Source organism: Phodopus roborovskii, unplaced genomic scaffold, assembly GCF_943737965.1.
Source record: "Phodopus roborovskii unplaced genomic scaffold, PHOROB, whole genome shotgun sequence".
In the NCBI taxonomy this organism is placed as follows: domain Eukaryota; kingdom Metazoa; phylum Chordata; class Mammalia; order Rodentia; family Cricetidae; genus Phodopus; species Phodopus roborovskii.
The window spans coordinates 853,958-872,910 of record NW_026125052.1 but is presented as its reverse complement, the minus strand read 5'-3'; the positions used below and the strand labels follow the sequence as shown (position 1 = coordinate 872,910).

Genomic DNA, 18,953 nt, shown 5'->3' with positions numbered 1-18,953 from the left:
AGAGGCAGAATATGTAAGATTGCAATAGAAGCCATGTAAATAGGGATATCCAAAAGGATGTGATGCTTAAAATAGTTGTGAGAGTTTTAGATAGTATAGTCTGATGGAACTTGGAACCCTGGGAGCCAAAGAGCTTGTAGGAATGAAGTGAGGAGTGAAAGAGAGGCCAGAACAGAAACCTTAAGGACTTTGAAGATGGGAATAGCATGGCAGAGTAAGAAAGGAAAGAGCTCACCTCTTGTTTACCCTGAGACTAAAGCTAGAAAGGGTTGGGACAAGAGTAGGCAAGTAAGCTGCTTAATACATCTTTTCATCATAATGCAAAAGTCAGCACTGTAAACAGCTGCTGTCACTCAACTGAAAATGTTACTCTAGGAACATGCCAACATCATCCATCAGTGCTGCCCTGTCATTGTCTCTTGAGCTTAATCCTGCAGTCAGAGCAACACTTGTTTTTGAACTGGAGAACTTGTCTGGTCTGGTTTGGTTACCAGTGCTAACAAAATAATGAAATTGTTATTTACTTGTAGAGAAATTTAGTGTGCTGGGATATTTTTCATGAAATAGTTAAGTTTAGGGTAAGCCAGGCATGGTGGTAAATGCTTATAATCCCAGCTCTCAGGAACCAGAGGCAAGAAGGAAGATGCTTTAAGTTCAAAGCCATCCCGTATAGCAAAACTCTGGGTTAACATATTTATATGTGTGTTTGTATTTATAGCTCTGAAGATGGCTGTGGTAGATATCTATCATTCCAGATTAAAAGAGAGGCAAAGACGTAAAAAGTAAGTATAGAAAAGCCACCCTGTTTTTTCTGGCCTGTTGGGTGCATCTTGTCTAAGAACACTCCACTTGTGGCTTACCATGTGCAGAACTTAGCGGTTGTTGACAGTTGCTGTTAAATCTTATATTTTATAATGATCTTCCATTTAAACAAGGTCAGTGGCTTCAGAGTGTGTGCATATATGGTTGTGAATGTTTAATGTATGATCAGTGTGTATTTTTGTGGCTAGTAGTTTCCCTTAAATGACTGATCTTCATTATCATTTCTACAAATTGTGTAAATTAGTCTCATGATGTTGACAGATTTCCTTCTGAACCATCTTGACAAACACATGTTCTTTCAGCATTTGCCACTGGTAATTGAATCATCTGTGAGAGTCCTCTACGACTCAAAGACTGTGTGTGATTCTCCATTTAGAGGCTAATCCAGAAATGTGTGGAGACTTCTCTGGACCCTGATATTCTACTTCTTAATAGTTAGGATGTATAATAAAAACTGTAACATGTAGAAGACATTAAGTTTGAAACTTATTTTTAACATAGATTATTATGCTTTTTCATTCTAGGATTATAAGAGATCATGGATTAGTCAACCTTAGAAAGTTCCGATGTGAGTATGAGCTGATTTTTCTTTATGGGAGTGCTCATAATTCACATTGCATGCTAGCTAGCATTACATAGGAAGATTTGAAAATTCTGACGCAAGACTTGGGGGTAGCTCAGTAGTAGAGGGGTGTCTAACATGTTTTCAGTGATGTTGATCCCTTGTACAGAAACCAAAATGGACCAAAACCAAAAGTGTTTAAGGCAACTCTGATCCACAGTGACAGTGAAGAGCTATTCATTTATAGACAACAATATTGTGTAATAATTAATTGTTATAGTAATTACAGCATGAATATTAATGGATCATTTTCTAGACAGTCATATTTTGAAATGATGTGTTAAACATAACCTTGGTCTCGGGTTATAAAAACATTTTTGTAGGGCTGCAGAGATGGCTCAGCAGTTAAGAGCACTTGCTGCTCTTGCAGAGGGCAAGGTTTGGGTCCCAGCACCAACATGGTGGCTCACAACCATCTATTTATTATTTCAGTTCCAGGGGATTTGATGTCCTCTTTTTACCTCTGTGGGTACATGTGTGATGCACATACATACATGCAGACAGAACACTTGTGCATATTTAAAACAAAAAAAAAAATTGTTAAAAAAAAAATCAAAGGGGTTGGGGATTCCTCACAGTTGGGATTGCGCCTTCCCTGGTGCTGCTCAAATCAACTTGTCACACAGGATATTCCAGATGAGATAGGCATATAGTTCCAGGTTAATTGATCTTTTCTGGTGTTCTTTGTTTTTGCTCTGTTTTTTGAGACAAGGTTTTGCTATTTGCAGTGGCTGGCTTGGAAGTCAGTATTCTAGAGAAAGGATGGTCTGGGGCTTGTGATGGTCCTCCTGCCTGTACCCCAAGTACTAGGATTATTGGCTGTGCTTCCACACCAGCAGGAAGGATGTCTTTGCTTTTCTTGTTTTCCTGCAATAATCAGTACCAAAATTCTGGCCAGAGTTGTGTCTGATAACACAGATCCTCCCTTTAATTCCCTTTCCTCTTGTGCCTGGTCCACTGCCCTATCCCATGCAGATTAAAAGAAATGAGCAGGGACATCAATAGTACTTAGTAGTAAAGATGATCTCCGTGATAACAGCATTCCTTTGTGAGGTACTGTGATGCTATAATTATGATTAGTGATTTGCATTCTCAGCTGTCTTGTTTGCATGTTGTAATGGGTGAGTTACTCCTGTGAGGTTAGGAAACTGTCCTTGCATTTTATTTCTTGTTTTAAAAAATGGTACCAGAGTAGGAGGACGGGAGGGAGAGGGAACTAAGAATGGTATGTAAAATAAGGTTGTTTTTAATTTAAATTTTTAAAAAACTAGAAAAAAATACCAGAAACTTAGAAGTCCTTACATTCTCTGTAACATGTTTTGCTTCATTTTTTCCCTAGTAATGGAACGGCGGTATCCCAAGGAGGTTCAAGACCTTTATGAAACAATGCGGCGATTTGCAAGGATTGTAGGACCAGTGGAACATGACAAGTTCATTGAGAGCCATGCATGTAGGTGTCTTTTGGAACTGTGTGTGTGTGTGTGTGTGTGTGTGTGTGTGTAGATTTAAAAGCTTAGTGAGGGGCAGGGGACTAGCTCAGTGGGTAAGAGTGCTTGTTGCATAAACATGAAGACCTAAGTTTAGATCCCAACACTTATATGGAAATCTGTATTTGTCCACATAGTGCCTGTAGGAGGTAGAAATGGGTATTGCTGGGGTTTGCTGGCCAACACTTAGCTCTATGCTCAGTAAGAAACTGTCTCAAAAGAATAAGGTGGAAAATGATGGAACAGGACACCCATGTCCTTCTCTGGCCTCTGTGCGTATGTGTATACCATACACAGACACAACCCTACATACCAAAGAGGAAAATCCTTGGTAACTTGCAAGTTAGTAGATGGCTTTTCTTCATTGTTTTAGGGGATTTTTATTGTTGTGTTCTGTTTTTATTAATTTTCTTTTCGGTGTATTTGTTTTAAATCTTTGTTTTAAGACAGGGCCTTGCTATGTGTGTAGCACAGGCTGGCCTGGAACTTTCTGAGTAGTCAAGCTGAGCTAAGACTTGCAGTCCTCCTGCCTTTGTATTCCAAGAACTGGAATTACAGGTGTGTGCCAGCATGTGTAGCCGTTTTTACTTCTTCCAGGACTTGTCAAGTGTACTGAGAAGCAAAGGAGACAACACAGTGAATCCCTGTGTCTGTGTGACCAGATTCACAGTGCCTGTCCAGCTTTATCTGAAGGGGAGTGGGAATTCCCTTCCCTCCTGTCCTGGTTATTTTGAAGCCAATTCCAAACATCATAGTTTTGCTTATAAGTATTTTAACATTAAAACTAGTTTCAGTCATGGAAACAGGGTTGTTGGTTCATGGAAACAATACCTCCATCTTCCTCTGCCCCCTCTCTGGTGTTCCCAAGAGCACTCATCCCAGTTATGCTTGGATTTTCCACTATAAAAAAAATCGAAGTAATTAAGCAGGAAGATCTAAGGCTTTGAGGCAACCTGCACTGGGAGCTTATTTCTATACCCCCCTCCTGAGAGCTATTGTATTTGGCTCCTTCGTTTAGTTCTAGCAAGTTTTTTGTCATGTTGAAATTTTGTAGAAAAGTGCTTTACCTCTGCTCTCATGGGGCAAATATTTCTTAGGAAGGATCATAGGCATTTATCTGAGCCAGGCCGATTATCCTCGGGAAACACCTTGTTTGGTTGTCATTCTCTGTGTGATTGGTATCGAATGACTTATCCTTTACTTCCTGTCCTAGTTTATATCATTCCCAGCTTATGTGTCACTACAGAGAACTACACCCTGTGGATGGCTTTTCTTCACATGTTTGAAAGGCACCCAGGTTGGATTGTCCTATCACAGAATCACCCAGCTGTGTGTTCTGAGCTGTCTGCTCAGCAGCAATTAGTTCATGGAAAGTGCAGTGCTAAAAAGAAACCAGGGCTTAAACAAAGCTTTGTCCTTCCTGTGCAGCACAGCCTCATCAGGAGGCAAACTGCATCAAAGAACTTGGTTGTGTGAGTAGAAGCGCTAACACAGAAGGTGGAACAGGAATCAGAAATATTTACATTTTTTTTTAAAAAAAAATGTGGTTTTTCAAAACGGTTTCTCTCTGTAGTCTTGGTTGTCCTGGAACTCACTCTTTAGACCAGGCTGGCCTCGAACTCACAGAGGTCCATCCATCTCTGCCTCCCGAGTGTTGGGATTAAAGGTGTGAGCCTCTATCACCTGGCTATGGATGGCATTTCTGATGAGATGTTCAGAGTAAAAAGTGTCCTAAGATGAAGTCACCTGGCCTTTTACAGAATCACGTACCCACCAGCTCTCTAACATTGATTTGTTTTTCCAATTTTTCTCCTTTGTTCTCCTGGGGAAACAGTGGAATTTGAACTCCGGAGGGAAATCAAGAGGCTCCAAGAATATAGGACAGCGGGCATTACCAATTTTTGTAGTAAGTATGCTTTCACAACCTACAGTGCCAAAGTGCCTGTGACTTATAGGTACAAAAGGTAATCTCTGGGATCTTGAAAACTTGGGGGGAAAAAAACACACACACACACAAAACAACCTTTTCAGATGAGTTTACAAACTTCCTTAGTAAAGTTTTGTTTATTCAATTCCTATAACTATCATTAGTTTATCAGGACAAAATAAAAGTTAAGGCACACAGCAAAAAGAAACTCTGCTTTAGAATTGGGAATCTGCTGTCTTAGCTGGGCATCTTAGCTCACATTTTTAGTTCTAACACCGAGGAGGCAGCGGCAGGCAGATCACTGAATTTGGGACCAGCCTGGTCTGTATATATTCTAGGTCACCATGGACTACAGAGTAAGACCCTTTCTGTGCACACACATGCACGCACTCATGCATGTACCGCACGTGAATGAGGTGGAGTGGGGTGTGTGGTTCTTATATTCCAGGTTTTAACCTCAGCCTTTTAAAATTTATTTATGCATATGATCATTTTTGTTTACCAGGCTTCTACTGGGGCTAAAGTGCTTTCATCCAGTTTACTTAAGGTGCTGATTATAATTTTAATAATAGCAGTAAATATCTATAATTTATTTAACATGTATCAGGTCTATAGGATATATTTCACCTTCAAGTCATTGTATATCATGACAAACTTAAGGGATATCATCACTTCTATTTAGCGAAGAACTCGAGCTTCAAAGAGATTAAAGAGCTGGGCAGTGTTGGCTCATGCCTTTAATTAACCCCAGCACTTGGGAGGCAGAGGCAAGTGGTTATCTGTGAATTCATGGACACCTTGGTCTACAAAGTAAGTTCCAGAACAGCCTGGCTACACAGAAACCATCTCTTGGGTTAAAAGAAAAGAAAAAAGAGAAAGATTGAAAAGCTAGTTAATAGAAGATCCAGGTTATAAAGAAAGGCTCTGACTAGGCAGCATAGGCCTGGGGGTGTCCATCAGCGTTAGATTGTTTACCACACATGCAGGGCCCTGTGTTCAGAGACAGCACTATATAAACAAGCCAACGAGAGACTGGATTGCTTATGGCTATGTTCTGGCTTCTCTGTTTACTAGCTCTTTGAGTCTCTTTAGAATTGGTAAGAGCCACTGGTATGGTAGTCTGAAATCTGTGTAACTTTATTAATGTATAGAAAGCACTAGGTAACTCTTCTGTTGCCCAAGATACCATATATGGACTCTGATAACTCAGTCTGGTTGCCTAGTGCTGCTCTCTGTGCCTCTGAAATAGAGGAAAGTTGTAGTACAAAAGGAGCTTTTCTGTTGTTGTAATTGGAATTTGTTTTGATGGAAGAATGTATGTCTTCATGTCCTCAATGTATAGCTGACTCTATAGCTTAGTTTTATAGCACTATCTTAGGATGTTCAAAGCCCTGGGTCCGATCCATTCACAAATGAAAGAAGTAGAACAAGAACCAAGTATGATATATTTCTGACTCAGCATACACTTGGCTCCTAGGAAAATCTGCCATAGCCAATGTTGGCTGAGCTCACTTAGCAGGCCCTTTGGCTGTGTGTTATCCTTGAAAATAAGTGTCTTCTATCCCTCCAGGTGCCAGGACATACGATCACCTGAAGAAGACTAGAGAGGAGGAGCGTCTTAAACGTACCATGCTCTCGGAAGTTCTCCAGTACATCCAGGACAGTAGCGCATGTCAGCAGTGGCTCCGCCGGCAGGCTGACATGTACGCAGTTAGGGTGGGCCGAAGGAAGCACTCCTTCTGGGATACTTGGGCCTTCACATGTATTTTTGAACATTTTTGTGTGTACTTGGATGTTAAAGTAGTAAGGATTCTTACCAGTCTATCTAGAAACAATGTAGTACTGACAGATTTAAGAAATTGAACTGGGCCCCTCAGACTGATAGCTGGGAATCCAGCATGGGACTGACTCAGACCCCTGAATATGGGTCTCAGCTAGAAACACTGAGCAGTCTAAGGGACCTCCGACAGTGGAACCAGGATGTATTCCTGTTGCACAAAAGGACCTTGTGGACACATCCCCCATGGAAGGATAACTGCCTCAACCTAGAGACAGGAGAGAAGTCCTAGTCCCTATTTCAAATGACTTGACAAATTTACATGATCCCACCTGGATGGCATAGCTCTACATGTGGAATGGGGGTGGGGGGGTGGGAGGGGAGGGTGGTCAGGGTACATGTGAGGGGGGAGAGAGGGTTAGAGGGAGGGGGAGAGGGTAAGAGGGAGGGAGGGAAAGGGAACTGGGATCGACATGAAATAAAAAAATAATAATAATAAAAAGAAAAAGAAATGGAACTGGGCAGTGGTGGCACATGCATTTAATCCCAGCACTTAAGAGGCAGAGGCAGGTGAATCTCTGTGAGTTCTAGGACAGCCAAGGCTACACAGAGAAACCCTGTCTTGAACTCCCTCCCCTAAAAAAAAAAAAAAAAAAAAAAAAAAGGTGACCCTGAAGCAGGTTGTGGTGGTACACAGCTGTAATTGCAGTGCTCTGGAGGTGGAGGGAGAACTGGGGGGAGTTGCAGGCCAGCGGAGGATGCACACTGAAACCCTGCCTCACCCAGGCTCTCACCCATGTCTCTCCCCACTTAGATGCAAGTGGCTTTCGTGATGTTCTGTTAAGAGTCCTTAGCAATGCTGAGAGGGAAATTTTCCCTTTTAGAATACATTTTCTTTGCTGTGATGTCATGTGAAATGTCATGCAGTCTCACCATGGCTCTTTTTGGGTGACCTGATAAATGTTCCCGGTCCTATGAGGGGGTTTTAGAAATTGCCTTTTTTGATATGACCTAAGTTTAAATTCCTTTTTGTTCTAGTGATTCTGGGCTGAGTCCTTCTGTTCTGACAGCTTCAAACTCAGGTAAGGATTTCTCAGGCTATCACCAGGGGTTTTGTGGGTTGTTTTTATTTTGTCTTTTTCTTTTTCAGCACTGGAGATTGAAGCCAGGGCCTCTCACATACTGGGCATGTGTATTCTCTAGCACTGAACCATCCCCCTGCCCGGAGCAAGTATGGACTGTGACATTTACAGCTCCAGGGGTGGAGGGTGAAGGGAGGTGTAATAACACAGTTCAGACTTCTTGGTCAGACAGGGACGGCCCTTCTCGACGAAGAAGCATGCTCTTGTAATTCCTGGTATTTACAGTCAGGACTGACTGGAGTTATGTCTGTGGCAGAGTTGCAGTGTGCTTTGGAGGTGTTACCTGAAGAGCTTTGTATTTGACATGAGCAGCAGATCACTTGCCAGAAACTTGAGGGTTTCTTATAGAGACTTAAGGGATCTCTGCTTCAGAGCTTGCCTCTTTTGAGTATGTCCTATTTTGAGATTAATTGACAGAACAAGACTAAGCCAGTGTAGTCTAATGATTCTTGGAGACTGTTGTTTGTGACTAAGTATTTGGGGAGATACTAGCATGAAGTTCCTGAGCCAAATTGTGCTGTTCTTTGTCAGTTGTCCTGATCACCATTCACCCCTAACTCATGACAGCATTTCCCCTAATCTGAGCATCCAGACCACTCGACCATAAGAAGCATAGCAATCTAACCTGACTCAGTTACCAGTTCTAACTTGGGCTACATAGTGAGACCTTGTCTCAAACAAAAGTCTCCTTATATTCAGGATCTAATAGTGCTCAGATATAGGCACTTAGTGGATAATTGTTTTCCTTTGTTTCAGGTAATTCTTTTTTATTTAAATATTTATTTTATGTCTGTGTGCCTGAATTATATGTGTGTATCACATGTGTGCAGAGGCCAGAAGAGGGCATCAGATCCTCTAGAACTGGAGTTACAGACAGTTGTGAGCTACCTAATTTAGTGCTGGAAGCTGAACCTGGATTCTTTGCAAGGCAGCAAGTGCTTCTAACCACTAAACTACCTCCAGCCCCTCAAGTCATTATTTGATAATTGAGAGGGAAAAGAGCCTTTTAAGAAGCCACCAAGACAGTGGAATCCAGGTTTTATTTTGTAAGCTTCTTACTTCAAACCTCCCCTCTTGCTAAACACAGAAATTTAAAAACAATACTGGCTAATTAAAATGATTGTACAGTTTACCATTTCCTCCTAGGTTGATGTTAGCCTGCTTTCTTTCTCATTGTGTTAGTGTGAGATTCCTGCCTCCCTTCTATGTTCTAACTTTGTGCTTCTTCGGACAGTAAAAGATTGGAAGCCCACCGTCCCTAGTTGTAGCCAAGCTTTGAGAGGCCATTTCTTTTTTTTTTTTTAATGTTATTTATTTATATTTTATGTATGAAATCTCTGCTTGCCCACAGAGGGCACCAGAATTCATTATAGATGATTGTGAGCTACCATGTGGATGCTGGGAATTGTACCCAGAACCTCTGGAAGAACAGTGTGTGCTTTTAACCTCTGAGCCATTTCTCCAGCCCTTTATCTCCATTTCCAAGCCTTCATTTCTTAGCCCTTTTGATGTCCCCAAGAATCAGGTTTTCCAGAACAACTTGAGCAGTCCTTTCTTCCTTCTACCCCATTCCAATGGCAGTCCCCACAAAACAACTCACTTTAACCGTCCCCAGCTGATTGCTCATCCCAAGCATCTATTCAGAATAAGACCAGAGGCAAGTGAGATGGCTCAGCAGGTAAAGGCTGGCAACCTGTGTTCCATCCATGGAACCCTGGGAAAATAGGCCGAAAGGAAGGCACTGACAGCACACAGTTGTGGTCTGACCTGTGGCCTGTGCACCACACAGACGTACCATCATCATCGCCCATTAAAGGAGAAGCCCTCGTGCATTAATCTTTATATACTGGCCTGGCCTGGCAATCGGGTGCTGCCTCCTGCTTGGGCTTATTTCTTAGATAGGACGTTGACATTGGTCCCTGCTTTGCCATATAGCAAATACAGCATTTGGCTTGTTATTCCAGTGTAGATCTTTCAGATCTTTCAGTTAAATGCCACTTCTTTTCAAAGAAAAATAAACAAACAGAGCTTTGGTGGCCTGACTCTGTCTTTGATCTGAAGGTACGTAGTACTTGGTTAATTACCATGTTTGCCTTGTCCTGCTAGAGAGTAGTGACAAGAAAGAATCTCCTGCAGGATTCCTATTTCTATTTGTCAGCTGTCCAGACACATAGACTGTAACCTTCCTAAACTGTATGAACATCTGGGCTCCAGAGTTTAGAGTCTCCCATGTGGGAAGATCAGATAGGTTCCTCCCACAGATAGAGTCCTCCACTGTGCTGAGTGGTCATTGATAAGAAGGTGAGCATGATCATATTTATATTTCAACAAAACAAAGAGCACATGGATTATTTTTATTTTCAAATGAATGTTGGGGTGACAGTATTAGTTAATTATCTATTGCTATGATAAGACAGACACCTTGACCAAGGCAGCTTCTAAACAAAAGCATTTAATTGTGTTTATGGTTGCTAAGAGTTAGAGCCCATGATCCAGAGCAAAGGCATGACAGCAGGAACAGCTGAGGGCTATCATCTTGATCTCTGGTCAAGAAGCATAGCTTACACTGGTCTTGGCAGGAGGCTTTTGAAACCTCAGATGCCCCCCCACACACACACACACACATCTCTGTCAAAGCCATACCTAATCTTTCCCAGATAGTCCCACCAACTGGGTACTAAACATTGAAATATCAGCCTGTGGGGCTGTTCTCAGTCAAACCACTACAGTGACCAAAGAGCTGGGTAAACCAGCCTAAGGGAGTTGGTTAGGCTTTTATACTCGAACAGTAACACCTCTGTGAAATGTTTGGTTTGTTTGTTTGTGTGTTTGTTTTGCATCTGTGTCTAGGCAGACGAAGTGCACCACCTTTGAACCTCACCGGCCTCCCTGGTACAGAGAAACTCAATGAGAAAGAAAAGGAGGTAATAAAAGGGAGGGGAACTAGAGGAAAGGAAAGAGGGGCTGATTAATTCATTAAGTTGTCATTAAAATCCATTACAACATCAAACCTATTTTACTGCACTTGTCTAATGTGCCCGGCTCATGTCTGAGAAGTATAGGAACTAAAGATCTAACTTTGGTAAGCACCAAAAAATTCCTTTCGTCTTGAAGCTACCTTTCCCCTTTTAGAGAGAAGTGCATGCAACAGTGTCAATTAAATAATAGCAGTAGCTGTCATTTATTGAGCATTTATATGGCAGATGCTCCACTTGATGCATTATGTAAGTGAAGCTTTGTAGACCTAAAGTCACTTTTACTTGAAAATATGATTTTCCCATTAGAATGGTTGCTTTGAGAGGTTCTGCACTTATTCCACCAATGTAACCATCACTTAATGTTTTTTTTTAATTGTCTCCATAGTATGTTGATAAGCATAAGGAAAATAATTCAGTGTCATATATAGTTATTTGCACATTATTTTTACTTTGGAGACAGGGCCTCACTATGTAACACACACTGGCCTGGAACTGTGTAGTGTGCTGCTTGCCTCAGACTCAACAGAGATCTGCTTGCCTTTGCCTCCCAGGTGCACTCACATTCGCACACAAACACACCTACAACACATTGATTTTGAAAAGTACCATAGCCTTCTTTACCATTGAAATCACTGAGCTGACTCTGGAGCTTTTGCCTGTTTCTAACTTTGTCATCTGTACATCTAGTCAGGTGTAGTATAGACCTCTAATTTTAGCACTTGAAAGCCTGAGATGGGGGAGACTGTGAGGTTGGCCTAGGCCACACAGTGAAGAGCCTTCCTCAAAACAAATGAAAGTCTACCTGGGTAGCACTCACATGTAATCACAACACTTAGGAGGTGGAGGCAAGAGAATCAGGAGCTCAAGCACATCTGCAGCTGTCAGCTCTCCAGTAAGCTCAGAGGCAACCCTAGGCTACAAGAGACCCTGTTTCAAAAAAACAAACCAACAACCAACAAACAAAACCCAAAGTGTAACAAAAGAGGAGCTCATCTTATTCTAGTGTCTGTACCCTTTCTGTTGGTCCATAGCATCTGCTCATATCAGACACTAAGAAATCACAGTGCACTGTGATTAGCCTTTTATCCATCAGAGGAAATAAACATTTCTTTGAGGGTAGAAAGGAATGTGTGCTGAAGAAAGTCCAGTTTCTCAGTGTTGTGTATTGAATACTCTAGATTTCCAAACATCTTTTTACTGCTTTCCTATATGATAGGGATTCAGACTGCTCCTTGCTGATAATGGCAGGTGAACTGAACTGAGTCTACTTTCTGCATTAGCAGTAAAGATGCCTCCTCCCCAGACAGAGGCTAGTCTCTTCTGCCAGTACTATGTGATTTATATTTAGGAATCCAGGCACCTGCAATGCCACCACCCCTCAATGCCCTGTTGTGCTCTGTGTCATTTCCCTGACTAGTCATTGTCAGAATGGTGCTGGGCAACAACCCTAGCCATTTAGCACTCAACTCCTGGGCAAGCCTGGCAGCTCCTCAGCAACACGTATTTGTTCCCTAACTGAACTAGACCCTTGAGCCAGCCTTCATTTCCTGGCTGATATCACACGTGCCTTTTTCTTGCTGAGTGTCTGTCTACAAAGAAGAGAGGAAGTGGAATGTGATCCAGCCACTCAACAGCTCCCATAAATAGTTGGAGGTTGATGTCACTTTTTTAAAAAATACATATTATTTTGGGTGTGGGGGGAAAAGAGGGGCATATGTGTACCACAGTATGATGTGGAGATCGAAGACAATTTGAAGAAGTTGGTTTTCTCTTTTCATCATGTGGATCCCAGAGATCAAACTTGGGTTGTCAAGTCTTGGTGGCAAATCCCTTTACCTACCGAACCATCACTCCAGTGCACCCCCCCCCCTTTTTCTCGGTATTGCTATACCTTCTGGATTAAATTGTGAGAATGACAGATGTCAATATTTATTAAATTTGTCATGTCTTTACAGCTCTGTCAGGTGGTGAGGTTGGTACCTGGAGCCTATTTAGAATATAAATCTGCTCTGTTGAATGAGTGTAACAAGCAAGGAGGCTTGAGACTGGCACAGGCAAGAGCACTCATCAAGATAGACGTGAACAAAACCCGGAAAATCTATGACTTCCTCATTCGAGAGGGGTACATCACCAAAGCCTGAGTGTCTGCTTAGCAATGCAGACCAGAAGTCTGGAATGCGGCAGGTCAAAGGACATTCTGGAGACTTGGGTTTGAGTTGGATTCTTATTGTGAAAAGAAGGAAAGACTCGGTACTCTAAGTGCATCTGTTTCTTCCTGCCCTGCTGTAAAGTGCTCCTGTTGTGGGAATAGCGATGCAGTGTGTGTGCTCACCTAGCTATTATTAAACATGAGTGGGCATTCTTTCCTAGCACCTCTTGTAACTCAAACAAGAACCATAGTACCTCACATCATGGCTTTGGTGCAAATAGAACCAAGCCAAGCCACAGCATTTCATCCTAGGAGTCCAGCTCAGATCCTTGAACTTGAGAGTAAAGCTCGCTGACTCTCTGCCTTCCCATCTTGCACACAGATTTCAAATAAAGAGGAGGGTTTTTAAAGCACAAGAAAGCCTTTTCTTTCAAGGATTTTTTTTTTTTTTTTTTTTTTTTTTTAAAGCTAACGTCTCAGTTTTTGAGCTGAAGAGGTGGAATGTCTCCCCATGATGGTCTGTCTCGAGCTGCATTTTTAACTTTCATGTCTGGCTTTGTACTTTGCAGTCTGGCTGTCTGATCTGCAGTAGACTCTTGAGGAGGTGGCACCGGATATAAAATGTCTCTGTTATTTTTAGAATTAATGGATTAAAATGTTTTGCTATTTAATTTGTGGGTGTGTCAGATATTATTCTGGTAACTAAAGCACACTTGGGTTGTTGGATGCCCGCCTCAACATGCTGCACTGTCTCAGCTTACACGTGTGTCCTGTGTCCTGGTCTCACCTTGCTAGCCTGTGTTTCCCAGGATACCAGGCCTGTGAGGGTAGAGATGACGCAGCTAACTCAGCTTTGCTTTAGTTGAAACCTGAACCTAATCTCTCAGTGGTGAAAGGCTAGCCTGCAATAAAAGCTGCTTTTCAAACACAAGTAAAGCCACTTCACCTGAGACTCACTGGCTGTGAGGGTGAGTAGCTCACCACATCTGAAATGTGGCCCTCAAAATGAGAAGCCAAACTCACAGTCATGGTTATCTCATGTCTGTTGCAAGCAAAGGTGCAGGTGGGAATGACTTAGAATCCGCACAGATCACCTCCAGTAGCTAATTCTCTGATTCCTTTAACATTCAAATATCCAGTTAGGATGCGCTTTGTTTGGAAGTACATACTGAGACTTGTAGCTGATAGAAATGTGTTTGCAACTTGATATTGAGATTGAGAAAATAGTATGTATTTTTAAAAATTCACATGAGCAGGGCAGGTGGCATGGTTAGGTCATGTGTGCATATGGATCAGAGGAACACTCTCTGGTGTCAGTTCTTTTCTTACACTATGGGTTCTGAGGATCAAACTCAGGTCACCAGGCTGCTGCAATGAGCACTTTTGCTGGCTAAACAGCCTACTGTATAGAAAAGAACATTGGATCTAAGAATAGTCCAATAATTTCCCTTTAAAAAAAAAACAACTTTGTCTTGCTGGTTTTTTTTGTTTGTTTGTTTTGTTTTTTTGTTTTGTTTTGTTAAGAAAGAGAACATGAAATTGGGTGGGTGGGGTGGTGGCAGAATATGAGGGAGTTGGAGGAGAAATAATCAAAATATTGGGGGGGGAAATCTTAATTAAAAAGGACAACTTGTGGAAATGATTTCCTTTCTTTAGTAGGCATTCTTTGAAAATGCATTTTATCACCACCACCAATACTGGTTGTTCATAAACAGATTCCATCCCACCATGAAGAGTAGTCACTGGTCTGACTTTGGGACCAGTTAGACTTCAGTGTTTGGTCGTATTGGTTGTGGTATGAAGGATTTTAATCTTGATTAAGGAAAGCTTCCTGGGAGAAGAGGGCTTTTGAGGCAGAGATGAAAATCAGAAGTTGGTGGGGAAATGGCAGATGGAAGTGGGGAACTGTTCTAGACATGGGGGGGGGGTAGAGGGAGGTGCATAGGCAGCCGTGGGAGCAAGGAAAAGCGCCAAGAGATCTGGCTGGGACACAAGGGCATCTGTGGCTGTCCCGAGCTGGAGGATGGTAGGACAGACTGAAACCTAGGAAGCAATTGCCTGCTGGAGAGCATTGTGGATTAGCAGACATGGTGGCAAATAGCAATGGAAAGAGAAAGCTATCATTGCAGATCACTAGACTTTAGGAAGTAGGGTTACTGTTGTTTTGATGAGTCCAATTTTGTCAGATTTCAAGCCTGGTGTTCTGAAATTTCTCAAAGCCTTATTTTGAATAAGGAATTGCTTGCTTGCCTTTGGGGGATATTTGTTTTTGTTTTTCTTTTTGAGACATGGTGTTACAGTGTAGCTTAGGCTGTTCTCAAACTTGTAATCCTTTTGCCTCAGTGGATCAGGTATTGGTCCCCCACACCACCCCCAAGGAACTGGAAGTTGAACAGGCCATGCTCTTGCCTAGCAAGTGCTACATTCCAGTCCAGAAGTCCTTTGAAAAGAGTCACTACATCCTTTTGTGTTTATTTTAGAAAAGCACTTACTGAATTTAATATGGCTGTTTTTATTTCTTAACATCTAGACAAGGCTACCTAGTACCAGCAAGAGACTTCATTAACACTGCATGGTTCTCTGCATCCACACAGGGTTGGCTGAAGGCCAGCTATACTGATAGAGGTTTCTCTTATCCCTCATCAATGTAGAAAAGAGTTTACTCTCTCAAACTCCAGTCACTCTGTTTCTGCCTTCATAGTTGTGATCCATTGTGTCTGCTCATCCATCCATCCGTTTTGAAGGATGCCTTTGGGAATACCTCAAGATATATACTATGTTCACAAAATACACAAAAACCAATTGTATAACTTGTAATGTGCATTGCTTTTTGTGTTTGAATTGCTAATCTGTATGTGTTGTTTTCCTGTCAATTGTACTTAGCCACAGGTAGACAGCCTCAATCAGAACACCCAAAAAAGTTTGTTTTTTTCAGGTGGGACACCAGCCCTTTTAAATGTTAAGGAATTTGGACAGGATCTTTGCTAAAAGTAGTCAGAGCAGCCTGAATAGTCATAGTCGTTCAAACATAGAATTTAGTTGGGGGATGCAATACAAGGGTGAACAGCAGCTGAGCCTTTAATCCCGATGGAGGCAGAGCAGAAAGATCTCTGAGTTCAAGGCCAGCCTTACAGAATGAATTCCAGAACAGCTAGGGCTACACAGAGAAGCCCTGTCGTGAAAGACAAAACAAAAAGAGAATGAAATGCAGTGATGTGATTCCAAAAACCTTTAAAACCCAATACAAAAACAAAAAACAAAACGAGGAAAAAAAAAAAAACAGATGTAACATAGAAGGTCACTGAACTCTGCTTGTATTTGCTTTGCCAGCCTACACTTGTCCTGTATCCTTTAAGGCCAGATAATTGAGTCTGATGCACTTGATTTTCTACTTCAGAGTACAGGTAGTAGATTTCTTTGTCATCAGACTCAATTGTTAGGTTGAATTAACCTTGCATTCTTTACCAGGCAAACCTTTTCAGTTTGTATTAGTCAGGACCTTCCGTGGTCTGAGGTCTTGACTTACTAATATGCCTTGGTCCATAGTTAATGGGAGGGGTGGGGGCTGGAGGAGTCAGCATCTTAGGAAGTGTGAGAAGATGCCATAGGGATGGAGGCATAGCTTAGTTGGTGGAATGTTTGCCTAGCATAATTGGAGTAGTGGTGCATACCTGTAATGTCAGGATTCAGAAGGCAGAGATTGGACCAGAAATTCAAGGTCAATCTTGAGCTACATATGGAGTTAAAGACCAGCCTGAGCTACATAAAACCCCCATCTCCAAAAAAAAAAAAAAAAAAAAAAAAAAAAGAAAAGAAAAGAAAAAGAAAGAAAGAAAGAAAGGAAAAAGAAAACCAACTCATGAAGATTGGAGAGATGACATTTTGTAAAGTGCTTGCGTGGATGAGGAAGGACCTGAGTTTGGATTTCCAACATCAACATAAAATGATAGATATAGCCACATGAGCCTATAATCTTGGTGCTGAGGAAGCAGAGGAGGATTGGGGGTAGGGGCTTGCTGGCCAATGGGTTTAACTAAATGTGTGAGCTCCTTCACTGAAGGTCTCTGTCTCAAAAAAAAAAAAAAAAAAAAAAAAAAAAACAGGATGGAGAGCAAAAAGGTGAAGATACTGGTCTCTGCGTGCTGTTGTGCACATATGAACATGTACACACACTTAAACCAACCCTTTTCCTTTTTTTTTTTTTTTTTTTTTAAGAAGGTTTTTCTGTGGTCTTAGCTGTCCTGGAACTAGTTCTGTAGACCAGGCTGGCTTTGAACTCACAGAGAGTCACTTGCCTCTGCCTCCTGAGTATTGGGATTAAAGGCAAGCACCACCACTGCCTGGCAAACCAACCCTTTCTTAAAACACTGAAATGGCAGGCTGATAGCCAAGTTCCAGCTCATGACACACCTAATGTTTCTCCTTGGAGGGTTGTGTGGAATGCATTCACTCCCCCGCCCCCCATTTCTGAGTAATCAGTTTTCTCAGTGAACAACAGTGAGAAAACGATTTGCTTTCTGTTACCACTCTTCATTTAAGGAATGCCTTTAAAATAAACAACAAAATGTATTTTAATGCAATGACAAGCTGTGGGTAGTAGAAGTTAATGTGTGCAATCAATATCACCTGTGTGTGACTGCTCAGAAGTCTGTTTTTGTTTGTAGTCTTTTATAATAATCTTAGAGAGTTGTCAGAGTGAAATGGGCAGTTTCCAGGTAAATAAGGAAAACCCTGAGGAAATGAAACACCAGAAAGGCCTTGATAAGCCCAGTTCCTGGAAACAAAGGGCCTTGGTAGTAAGTAGGTGGACTGACCAAGTTTCTCCAGCAAGATGGGTAGAAGTCAGTAAGGTACCCTGTGGATCTGCAGCTTGTGCTGGAGAGATAAGCACTAGATTCTCCACCTGTTTCTACCTTTGTCCTCTTTTACAAGCCTCCTCTTCACTAAGGAAAGCTGCAGCAAATAGCCAATCAGCCAGACCCATACCCAGCCATGATACCTAAGCAATGTCGGCCTCACCTGGCTTCCCAACAAGTACATCTTTGTGAGGTTTGAGAATGCCTGCCAGCTCTAAGTCAAGGTAAGGGTTTTAACTTCGTGAACCAAAGCAAAAACAGCTTTTCAAAGTCTCCCTGGAGCGCCTCCGCCCCCAACAACTGCAGAAAAGAAGGCGTTTGTGGGAGAGAAGGGTAGCTATAGACGTCATTGCATCATCCAGATCCCAGCTGTGACCTGGCTCAGAGTTTTCCAGTTAAAAATAACTATGGCTTAGACTTGGGAAGAAAAAAGTAAACTGTTGCATCTCCATGGAAACCGATGGGGGTGAAGCATTGGATTTCCAGCTCCAGTAACAAGATGGGGTGGATGAAGAGGCCGGAAGCCCAGAGGCCCTGGATGAAAGGTGATACCCCTAATTAGCATCCAGGGTGTAGTCAGGTATGGCCTCGGGCTTTACACGGAGGATCTGTTTACAAGGAAGTATGTATCTTGGGCCTGTTGAAGTACTGGAGTCTTCCAGCCCTCCTGTAACAGATTTGTTAATGTTTAGCAAAGCAAAGAGCAGATGAGCCGCTCAGTAGGTGCCATGGAAGCAGCCAAAACCTCTGCTGCCCTGCCACTCACATCCTTCATTTAAATATTGAGCAGCTTGAGATGATACAGATCGGATTTCAAAACCAAAGGGGAGTCTCCAGGCTGACGTGTGCATCTGCTTCTCTTGGGTTTTTCCTCTTCTGGTGTTTTAGGAAATTGTGTAAAGCATCATTAATTATCTTAGACGTCTTTAAAAGGGTGTCTCTTGTGGGGCGTGGTGGTGCACACCTTTACTCCACAGCACTAAGGAGGCAGAGGCAGGCAGAAGGCCAGCCTGGGCTACACTGCAAATTGCAGGACAGCCAGGAGTACAAACAAACAAACAAAAAACAAAGTAAAGGAAAGCTGTCCTTACCATTTCTGATATTCTTGCCACTGTAGGTAAATGTTCTTTTGGGACAATCATCCTAGTTTATCATTCCCCCCCTTTTTTTAAATAATTAAAAAATTTAAATGT

The 18,953-nt window shown here is 42.1% G+C and overlaps 1 protein-coding gene across 1 annotated transcript in view; it reads left to right on the top strand.

Annotated features, from left to right (window-relative positions):
- The window catches only part of Tada2a (transcriptional adaptor 2A), a 44,773-nt gene extending 31,198 nt beyond the window's left edge, over positions 1 to 13,575 (top strand). The window contains exons 9-16 of the mRNA XM_051182747.1: positions 719 to 782; positions 1,347 to 1,390; positions 2,784 to 2,894; positions 4,766 to 4,837; positions 6,429 to 6,561; positions 7,674 to 7,717; positions 10,628 to 10,701; positions 12,711 to 13,575. Coding sequence (XP_051038704.1) covers positions 719 to 782; positions 1,347 to 1,390; positions 2,784 to 2,894; positions 4,766 to 4,837; positions 6,429 to 6,561; positions 7,674 to 7,717; positions 10,628 to 10,701; positions 12,711 to 12,896 — 728 coding nt within the window. The 3' untranslated portion in view covers positions 12,897 to 13,575. The remainder of the gene's footprint in view (positions 1 to 718; positions 783 to 1,346; positions 1,391 to 2,783; positions 2,895 to 4,765; positions 4,838 to 6,428; positions 6,562 to 7,673; positions 7,718 to 10,627; positions 10,702 to 12,710) is intronic.
- The last annotated feature ends 5,378 nt before the right edge of the window (positions 13,576 to 18,953 follow it).